This window comes from Rhamphochromis sp. 'chilingali', assembly GCF_963969265.1.
Source record: "Rhamphochromis sp. 'chilingali' genome assembly, chromosome: 2".
NCBI classification, from domain to species: domain Eukaryota; kingdom Metazoa; phylum Chordata; class Actinopteri; order Cichliformes; family Cichlidae; genus Rhamphochromis; species Rhamphochromis sp. 'chilingali'.
The window spans coordinates 19,077,487-19,088,860 of NC_137930.1; the positions used below are offsets into that span (position 1 = coordinate 19,077,487).

Here is an 11,374-nt window from a genome sequence, read left to right on the forward strand (position 1 = left end):
CATGGTTCTTCAGAAACTGCTGATCTGCTTGGTTTTTCCACGCAAACATTTCTATGGTTTACACAGAAAATGTGTAGTGAGCAGCAGGGAGAACTTGCTGATGTCAGAGGTCTGAGGTGAATGCTTTGAGCTGATAGGAAGGCAGAAGTAACACAAATAAGCACTTGTTATAACCAAGGTTTGCAGAAGAGCATCTGTGAACACACAACACGTCAACCCTTGAAGGTGATGGACTAGAGCAACAGAAGATCACACCGAGTGCTGCTCCTACAGAAAAATAAGTTTAAATTAAGACAGACACACCAAAAACGTTGGTCTGATGAGTCTCGATTTCTGCTGTAACATTTGGGTGGTAGGGCCAGACGTTGATGTAAACAAAATAAAAGCTTGGTTCTATGTTGACTTGTATCAATATCTGACAGTTGGTGGTAGTGGTGTAATATTTTCTTGGGAGACTTTGGGACCCTTAGTACCAACTGAGCACTGTTTAAATGCCACAGCCTACCTGTTGCTGACCATGTCCATCCCTTTATGACCATAGAAGATGCTGATGTCCACTCTGAAGCACAATAACAAAACAGAGGTTATCATTAGAAAATAACAGTCAGCGAGCACTGTCAAGTGAAAAACAAATTGAAAATCTTTCTCTTTTTTGACCACCTTTGTTTACGCAATGAAACGGGAACTTCATATTTTTATTCTAAAAGATTCATTCATTCCTTTTGAAACATGAATTAAAGGCTGTGTGTTACAGCCTTTTGCTGCATGCATAAGCCGTTTTGGGAAATGCATCTCTGGTGGTAATAACTTCAAAAAATGTTGCAAGTAATGTGCCAGAGCATTACAGAAAAACTGCAAACCTCCCAGCTCTGCCAGGGATTTTTGATCAAGAAGTGGAGTGATGGAGATTTGCATCATATGACCTAAACCCCAGCATAGTTAGTTTGGGATGCAGAATGAAGGAAAAGCAGCCATCAAGTGCACAGCATACGTAGGAACTATAAGGTCACCACCTGACTGAGAGACTAAAGAGTGTGCAAAGCTGTCTGTATTTTTGTAGATGAGTGGAGGCTTCTTTGGACTCAGGCTGTACTTATGTAACCCCCACAGCACCGTTTGGCAGAACATCCAACTAAAGAGCCGACTTCAAAGAGATTCATCATGTCCTTCAAGGCACCTCCCCAGTCAGTCACTACTTAATATTCCAGGTATCTTCCCTAATCGCTGACCCATCAGGATAAACCTAACGCTGCCTCCTGAAGTGTAATATTTAACCTGTCGCTTTCGGTGGCGTGACACTCTAAAAAGAAGCAGCAGTGCAACATGTGTGGTGAAAAGTATCCCATGGGCACCATTTGTTTCTAACAATAACTGCTGAGGAGTGACGAGGACAGCTGGCCTTGGAGGGCCTCACACACACATGCACAAGAACAGCACTGATTTTTTTTATAATGTCATGTGGTTGTGTTAGAAGCCTACCTTGGCACACTGTGGATGTGGTCCACACCTTTAGGTCCCTACATCCATCAAATCCAACGACACCCTCTTCAAGGAAGAGTATATATAAAATTCCTCAGTCACCTGATTAACTGAATTAAGCGAAGTGCTAATCAGCTGATTAAAGCTTAATAACTTTTTATAGCTTAATGAATTATGGACAAACTCTGCTTTAGCTTTCATACCACATTTTTGTATTGTATATCAATGGTAGCCCCTTTTTTAGAAACCTTACACTATCAATACAGATAATTTTAGTCAAATAGAACTTGTCCTAATCAAAAACTATTAATTTCATTACAACTGCGTTATACACGTTATGCACTTACAGTTGGCAGATACATCCAGACTAATGTTAAGGTTAAATCAGTGGTTATTTAGGATTTATTAAAGCTCAATCAGACAGGTATCTCATTAGTAAAAAGTGACTGGAGAGCTGCTAACGTTCCCATCCCGGGACTAGGTTTTTTCTGAAATAATAAGACAAGCTGCAAAAGGCATAGTGTCTCTTGCTTTCATTAAAAGCTGTGCGCAGTTATTTATTGTATTCTAAATTTACATCTTTAAAAAAAAAATTTGCCCATGTCTTAGAACCGTTATGAAAGTTAACCAACAAAATTTAATATACATCTCATTGCATTTTTACATAGAGGATGAAAGTAAAGGCATGAAGGTGGCATGATCCACACCAAGGCTCTAAAGAGTCAGGAAACAAACATGAATAAATAGAAGGTGCTAGTTTAGAGAGAAAGGGTGTTAAATTAAAACAAAATCCAAACAAAGAAAAACCTCCTGCGTGAAAAGTCTCCAGGTCCTGATATTGAGCATCAAAAGCATGTGGAACGGTGTGAAGCCTGTACAGGAATGACGGAGGAAGTCGGGACTTTGCACTCATCGATAAATTCAGAAGTATACTGTGACTTTAGTTTATAGCTGAACAATACCAGCTAGAAAAAACAAAATCAGAGAGGAGCTTCTTTCTCCCGTCTCTAGTTTCCCTCTGATACACTAAAAAAGGCGAGAGCGGGGTTGAGAAACACACTGCAGCAGAATCGAATCGTTTCTCCTTTTTAAATACTTCAAAGAAAACCTGACGAAATACACTTTCAGATTTCACCGTCTTTGTCAAACTTCTACACTTTCAATACTTAACCACGTCTGAAATAACCAGGGATGCACCGACGTATCTGCACTACAGTCTATCTCTAAATAAGACGGCAGTGACCTTTGTTCGCCTGTCATGTGACATTATGCATTTCAAACTGGAGAGTTCCTCAATTTATGTAGCACGAAAGCAAAAACAAACTAAACAAAACAATCAGTGCATCCCTAGAAATGATCATTTAACAATTGTGAGCTTTGGGATTTTAAAAAGGTTTTAATGACAGGGTCATTAAGTCATGCACGCTGCAAATAACTGCATGCGGTAGTTAATGGTAACCCATCCAAGCACTTTATTTATTAATAGTCATAAACACACACAGCAGCTTCATCAGAGGAGCCTGTGCCCTCTTCACTTTTTGAATGTGGAGTATTTATACGGAGAGCCGTTTTCATGTCACAGGAAGCAAAGGTCTGCCACAGCTGCCTGTAACATTTACCTGATAAAAGAAAAGTAATGTGGATTGATTATCGACTTCATATATATTTTATATAGATTTATATAGTTCTCTTCTCTCGCTCACACATTTATCCCACTTGCTCTCATTTATTTTTGTTTACAATATAACAAATGTGGTGACAGGCCTGAAATTACAATCACCAAAAACAAACTCAGAAAATCGGAGGGGAGGGAGAGGGGGTGAGGCTGGGGGTGGGGTAGGCTGGGGTATGGGGGACTGCTGCTGCTGCTGTTTGCTGCCCATCACTGACAGTTGCAGCACGGAGGACACAGTCTGCTTGATGCTCGGACATCAAAGAGGCGGCGGCGGAGGCTCCTTCCCCGTAGAGCTGCTCTCTTTAAGCTGGAGGTTCTCCAACGCCACATCTAAAGGCATGATATCCACGCAGCCCATCGCTCCGAAGTCGCCGAAGTCTCGGCGGTCGTCCTCATCTGAAGAGGAGCTCTCTTCGTGCATCAGCGTGGACAAAAGCAGCTCCTGGACAAACAGGCTGCGGTCGGCTCGCTCGCCTTCTAGGAACTGCCGCTCTGCTTCTGACATCTTGGGTTCATTCAACCTACAGAACGGTTATATTCATTAACACTCACACAGGTAAGAAACATATTACAGTACAAAGAAGTACTTTAACTAAAAGCAGTAAGAAGGACTCTGCTGAGGTTACAGTCTGCACGTTTAAGCTCGGTAACAATTTTTGTTTCTTAATGCCTAAAAAGTTCATGAAATGGAAAAATGATCAACAATCTACTGAAGTATTATTTCCGATACGGTCTTCTGCACCAAGTCACAGAACTATTTTCTACTAGAATTTATTTTGCTTTGTTTATCACAAGACAGAAAAGCACAGGGGGATTGGTTACTTCTCTAATCCTGTGACTCTTCTCCATAGTTTTCTGACAAATATATCAAACTGGGCAATAAAGCTGAATACAAAGCTGTACATTCATAAATGCATATAGAGCCAACTCAATGGGCAATGAGCAAAATCCACATGTAAATTTAGTCTATAAGTGTTTAAACATAAATAACGTGAGGCGTGAGGACTTTTGGACTGACTGTCGACGTTTCCTCAGAGTATCAAATCTGAGAAACACACTGTGACATGAAAGCAGCTCGTCTAGACAGAGACTGTTCCTTTCCATCCAGCCCCTGATGGTGCTGATGGTGCTGCACTCAATTTGTGTCAAGAGCTTTGCTGACCTGCTTTTCTGGAAATAGGCCAAAAAAAGTATCCAGCTGTAACCTTTTATAGTTACATCGTAAATAATTCAGTTACATATTTTTCCTCAGTCACTGCACCTTACTAAACTATAAAATGAATGGTTTTAATATAAATAGTTACTTCCCAACATCAGTTATCACCAAACTTAGTATTTACTATCAAAACACTTTATTATAGCAGTTGTGTGTTGTTGCTGGATATCTGTGTTCTGACAGTCTGTTAGCAGAAACACATGGATTTATAGGCAAACTCTAAAGTCCACCTCCTGCTCCACTCACCGTGCTAATAGGAACTGGGAGCTGTGGGACGAGGACGCCGGATTGCTTTCACCCACGGTGGTGGTGTTGGCAGTTGCTGTGCTGGGCTGGGGGACGGCGGCGCCGGTGTTGCCCGGGTTGTTGCCGCGTCGCGTCGCGTGTCGGCTCGTCTCAACTTGCTGTCGTGCCGCCTGAGCTTGCTGCCGCTCCAACTGCAGCTGCATCTGGAGCTGCTGGAGCTGAGAGGCTGAAGGTCCCGACGAGTTTATTTGCCCTCCTGCAGCACGCCGCACACCTGACAGCTGAGACAACAACTCTGCAGGAGACGTGCGCACACAAACACAAAAAGAAGAAGAAGAAAAAAAATGACTGTTTCTAAATTAAACAGACTTCTAAAAAAAACAGCGTAAAAACACGAAGAAAGATTCGGACACGTGCATTTTTTTGCAAGCAACACAGTATGATGATTAAAAACAAAATATGGTACTTCAAAATGTGACTGCCTAAACTGTTTCTTGACAACCATCTATAAATGAGGCACACCCTTTACTTTTGCTTCTTCTCGCTAATGTCTGACTTTAATTTTTTATTTTTTTTAATAAATACTGTAATCTTGATGCTATAATGATCGTAGCACATATTTCTGCATGTACTCTTCTCCTCTTTAACATCTGGGCCAACCTGACTGAAACTTTGCATTATCTTCACCGTGTGTGTGATGTTACATTCTCTGTTTGCGCATCTTTCACACGTCACATTCAATGACTGGTCACTTTTACACAACGATTGCTGCATTTTTGGGGAACATTTCTGCATTTTGCAAACATTGTGGGTAAACTCCTGATGCTCACCTGCGATGGGGTCCATTGCCTCTCTGTTACTGGGGGTGTAAGTGGAGCTCTGTGATGAGGAGGATGAAAGTCCCCCTGTGGAGCCGCTAGTAAAGTGCATATTTGTCCGTCGTGCTCTGGGGCCGCCCAGTCCTCGCCCGGGGTGGAACATCCTGCGTACATGCCGCACACTGCTGGACTCATCGTAAAGGAGGACTGTTAAGGTTAAATTCGGTCACAATGTGCACACACACAGAAGAATCTTGCTATTTAAAACAATTCATGTAGAAAAAAAGGCTTATTTTGACACTATTGTGTGGTTAAATGAAAAGGATATTAAATCTCTTGGTGCTCTGTGTTCGAGAGTGAGGTGAGCTGTGAAGTCATCTGTGACATGGTTGGGATCCCCTCCGGGCAAGGCAGCGCATATTGGACAGATCTGAAAAAGAAAGATTGAGCTCATCATACAAACTGGCATGTCTGCATGGAGCAACTCTTCTACCTCACAAAAGGTTTAGGGCAGTGCTTCCCAAACTTTTTCCAGCCACGTACCCCTTGAGACATGTCACCCTCAGCCGCATACCCCCTACTACGAACGACTCTTAATTAGTGTCTATAAATACATTTCAATATCGCATGCATAAAGATAAATACTGCACAGTCGATTATTTCTCACCACCAAATGAATTTATCAATATTTTTTAGTAATGACAGAGTTTTAATAACAAACTTTACTACTTAATACTAGCAGTGTATCAAAGGATTTATTAGAATTCACTTTTTTGTCGAGAGCATAAAGGCCATGAACTTTCATTAAACAGAACTTTATTTAATGTGATGGATGTGCTTGAGCAGAGGCACACAGCTCTTCAATGTTTGGCTCAATTTGGGAAAGGCTGAGTCTTAAATCGTTTTCCACACAAAGTCTTGCTCTGTATTTTGTTTTCATGTTTGTTAAAGCAGAAAATCCCTTTTCGCATAAGTATGTGGTGGCGAAAGGCATCAGAGTCTTGACAGCGCGCTTAGCCAGCGCGGGCTGTTCAGTGCGCAGCCCTATCCAGAAATCCGCCAGGTTCTTTTGAGCGTGTTCAACTTTTAGAGATCCATCTGTGGCGATTTCAATTAGGCTCTCCTGGTCAGACGGTGATAACGAAGTAGGCACGGCGGTGAACGGGTGACGTATCCAATCATTTGAGCCGTCCGTCTCTGGGAAGTATCGGCGTAACTGCACCGCCAGCTCCTCAAGGTGCACGTTACATTCGCGCTTTACACTTTTAGATAGTGTGAGATCATTAGAGCACAGAAAATCATGCAGCACAGGAAAGACTTCAGTGTTGTTTGTATCCAAGCAGTTCTTCCAAAGGTTTAACTTCTTTATCATGGCCTCAACTTTATCTTGAACATTGAATATAGTTGCAGAAACGCCTTGTAATCCGAGATTGAGCTCGTTCAGACGAGAAAATATATCACACAGATAAGCCAGGCAGGTAAGGTACTCTTCATCATGCAAATGTTCAGACAGCTCAAAGGGATGGTTACTGAAGAAAACTTTAAGTTCATCCCTCAACTCAAAGAAACGGGTCAGCACTTTCCCTCTAGATAGCCAGCGAACCTCTGTGTGGAGTAATAATGTCTCATGCTCGCTGCACAACGCAGCAAATAAGCGGGAGTTCAGCGGCCTGGCTTTCACAAAGTTAACCATTTTTACACTCGTGTCCAAAACATGTTTCAAACGGACAGGTATTCCCTTTGCAGCAAGAGCCTCTCGGTGGATGCTGCAGTGTACCCAGGAGGCATCTGGCGCGACTGCTTGCACACGCGAAACCACACCTCCGTGTCTCCCAGTCATGGCCCGTGCGCCATCAGTACAGATGCCAACACATCTGTCCCACACGAGTCCATGTGTGTTCATGAATGTGTCCAGCTTTTGAAAAATATCTGCGGCAGTTGTCCTTTGTTCCAGCGGTTTACAGAACAGCATGTCCTCCTTGATGGTTCCTTCATGAATGTAGCGCACATATACGAGAAGATGTGCCAGGCCAGCCACATCCGTGGACTCATCTAGCTGTATTGCATAACATTCACTGTGGCGTATGCGCAGAAGTAGCTGCTGTAAAACATTTTCTGACATTGCATTGATGCGCCGTAAGACAGTATTGTTTGATGATGGAATGGACTGTATCGTCTTTTTTGCCTTTTCCCCCAACATTGTCCCTACCATATCTAAAGCAGCAGGGAGAATGAGGTCCTCCACAATAGTGTGGGGTTTGTTGTTTTTAGCCACTCTGTAACTGACCATGTAAGATGCTTGTAGTCTGTTTTTATTCATAAGATCTGGCACCTGAATGCAGGTTTTACTTGTTGAAAGTGATTTTAGCTGTCGCTCAAAATATTCCCTTGGTTTATTTTTCAAATGGGGATGATTTGTCTCTAAATGTCTGCGCAAAAGTGAAGGTTTCATCGAGTTCTGAGACAATACTTTTGCACAAATAACACACTGTGGCCGGGGAAATCCACCAATATTTATACACGTAAACCCCAGCGAAATATAATTGTCATCATATTTGCGCTTCTTTGATGAGGTTGTGTTACAGTCCGTGCTGTGATGCTTTCTCCCACTTTGACGCTCCGCATCAGACACTTCATCACTTTCCACATGGCTGGCTCCAGCTATGCTAGCCACTTGGCTAGTAACCACAGATACATCCCTGCTAGCACTGCTAGCATCCAAATCTGACGAACACATTGTTGTTGAACAATCACCTGTGCGGTCACTGGAAAATGCATCTTCAGATATGAGCTTATTGGTTGTTGTGGCCGGTGTCTCTGTGGTAGGGCCTTTTTTTCTTGTTAACCACTTGTCCATTTTCGCGCTGCACTGAATGCTTGGAGGCAACTTCAACTGTTAGGTGTCAGTCATTTGGGCAAATCACGCCCATGTATTTTGTCAGAGCTATTTTTTTGCTGAACACCAGAGGGTGGTATATAGTCATGTATTTGACAGGCAAAAAAAAACTGCATTAGCGCAAATTTCGGCTTTTAAAACTTTTGATCCCCACTCCAACCCCAACCCACGCGTACCCCCTACAGCCACTTGCGTACCCCCGAGGGTACGCGTACGGTAGTTTGGGAACTACTGGTTTAGGGTACTTATACACACACACACACACACACACACACACACATACATATATATATGTGTGTGTGTGTAAAAGCTTTAACTGTTAGGCTAAAGAATATACTTTATTAAACTGCTATTGCCATTAACCTTTTTTGACCAGTCAGGGCCAATGAGTAGAAAATTGTGGTCAATCACTTGGTATGAATCTAAAAAAAATAAAAACCTTATTGCTACAGAAAATGAATCTGTACAGGATAAATTAAACAATCAAAAAGTGGAAAATGCTGACTTCATTTTAATTTCCATTTCATCTGGCAGTAAGAGTCATGAAGAACACAAATACTAAGTTAAATAATAAGTTAGCTCTGGTCACACGCTTCAATGGCATCTTTTCACCCCCGCTCTCAAGTAGCTGTTGGTCAGACAACCTACTAGGCAGCCAGGTGTCAGCAGTATGAGCAGCCTGAGCCTTTGTCTTGCTTTGCTCAGCAGTGGAGAATGCTCATAAAATGCCACTGAATAGCTGAAGTGTAGTAACTGAGAATTACAATGATGACTAAATTCAGAGCATGCCAGTGGATAGCAGAGGTAAACTAGGATGCTTAGAGAAATGAGGACATTTCTAAGCTTATAATAGTACACAAAAGTGTACTGAGCAGTTCCGTTTGTGCAGTGAGTGTACTCACCACCTCCGTGGAAGTCTCTGAATGCTCTGAGGTGACATGCTCCTGTAAGGATGTCTCTGTGAAGCCCATCTTGCCACAGTAAGGACATGTGAACGACTGTGGCTGCTCTACTGAAAAAGTGTCTCCTCCATAGTACAAATCTGCAAGAAGATGATCAAACACAACAGCTCGTATTGATGTTCATCACTATTTTGATGATTACTTTCAATAATCAACAATATTTATTGCTGAAAATGTGCTGAATGGCTTGTAATCACACTTTGGAGTCCTTAGCAGTATCACCATCCCGTACAACAGGCATGGCGATCATGCATATAATCAGAAACCCACAGAGTAAGGTCTTTACCATAGTCTACCCTGGTTAATATACACTGCATGGGGTGCTCTGTGGTGTGCCTTGTTGTCGTGGCTCCGCTCTCGTAGCACGACGCGCACAGGTCGTAGTCGTAGCAAATTAAACACTTGAACCGTCTTCCTCTAAAGTTGCCCTTTAAACACGCATCGCAGCTCACACCTGCAAAACAGAAACGGAGAATAGGAAATAAAACACGTGGGCCTGACAATACTTTCACAAATTCCTTATAAAGGCGTCTCAGAGGCTGACTGTGAGAAGGCGATCCCATATCTGCAGGCCAGTCTCACTTACACAAGCATGCGTTTTGGAGTGGCACCAACCAACAAGTGCCAGCAATGAAGAACGCTGACATTCCAGCAGACTTCACAACCAACTCAGATTTATCTGAAAGCAGCTTTCATTGCTCACTTTTAACACAGTTCACTCTTTTTCAGGCAGCAGGCTGCTCCTTGTTTTTATCCCCCCCCCCCAAGACCGACAACACCTAAATTGGTTTGGGGGGGGGGGGGCTGGGCATAGGCAGAAAGGGGGAATAAAAAGCTGTTTTCAATGAGACATCATGCTGACATTTCCTGACATTACAGAGTGCCTTATTTGGCAAGTGTTAGTAAATATGTAAACAAGTATTAAGGGAGTTTTCTCTGACTCATCTCACATCTAACAACAGAGACCTGAAGGAACAATATGCACAAAAGATATCTGTTATTAAACAGATGCTGACATAAAGAAACCAATCAAACTGCAACAGGCCGCGTTGGGAGTTACTTTGAGGCTTGGTTAGACAGAAGCAAGCTCAACAGGATAAGTAACTGAGTATCTTGCTTAAAATGAATTTTAACCATCTGCACAATCCTAGTCTCAGCTGAAAAACTAACTGGTCCAGCAGAGGACCACGAAGCAGATTATTAGATACCTCTGTTGTACCTTGAACATATAACCTCAGATAATTCACCCTCGGTCCAAGAATGGTTAACAAAGCTACTGCGATCATGTCTGCATTATAGTGCTTCTTTTAAAACTTCTGAGGCAATTTGACGGGACAACACCTGGCAGGTCTTGAAATGTTTGAATGAAATTAGCCAAAGCTGAAGTTTTCGGTTACACTGATCGTAACTTAAACCCTGCTTACGAGCAGGCTGCTAGTTAGCCAACTTAGTTACTGGTTATACAGTCAGAGGCCTTAGACTTTCAGTCTTCTTGATGACAGTGCATTCGCTAACAGCAGTGTGTGACCAGACGGGACAGTATGGCGCTAATTGAATAGCTCCAAGCTCTCAATGAATAAATACTCTGAATATGAGCAAAATGTTGTGACAGCAATATCGGGATGTAAGACGCTGAATAACTTATCAGTGCCGGTATAAGTAACGAAAAAGTCACAGGTAAACCAACGACTCCTTGAATTAGCATACATTAGCTTGCTCGCTAGCCCGGCTAATGTAAGGTAACGCAGTACCTAGCAACGGCTAACTGCTGCTCTGCTGCCGTATTTTTGCGAACAGGTCGAGTGAAGTAAAAACGCTCCAGCCTCGATTTAGAAAACACGAGACAGGTGTGTACAGCAGAACTGTTGACAGTAAACACACACGACAAGGGACAAGCCTAGTAACACACGGCGAAAAGCGCAACAACCCTCTCAGACATGAGCAAGCAGTTAGCAAAGCTAGCCCCAGAAGCTAGCTGCTCAGGTAATGTAGCCTTCAACCGGGGCGCCGTGGACCTGTTTATCAACTCACCCTCATGTCGGGACATCCTACAAACAGCGACACAGCCCCCTCCTCGGGCTC

General features: G+C 42.8%; 1 protein-coding gene across 1 annotated transcript; it reads right to left on the reverse strand.

Annotated features, from left to right (window-relative positions):
- Positions 1 to 1,986: 1,986 nt before the first annotated feature.
- Positions 1,987 to 11,369, reverse strand: kcmf1 (potassium channel modulatory factor 1). The gene is made up of 7 exons (XM_080869124.1): positions 11,324 to 11,369; positions 9,579 to 9,746; positions 9,233 to 9,372; positions 5,763 to 5,864; positions 5,447 to 5,630; positions 4,617 to 4,911; positions 1,987 to 3,675 (listed from the first exon to the last, which is right to left on the reverse strand). The coding sequence occupies exons 1-7, from the start codon at positions 11,337 to 11,339 to the stop codon at positions 3,411 to 3,413; spliced, it is 1,170 nt and encodes a 389-aa protein (XP_080725250.1). The 5' UTR covers positions 11,340 to 11,369; the 3' UTR covers positions 1,987 to 3,410.
- Positions 11,370 to 11,374: the final 5 nt, after the last annotated feature.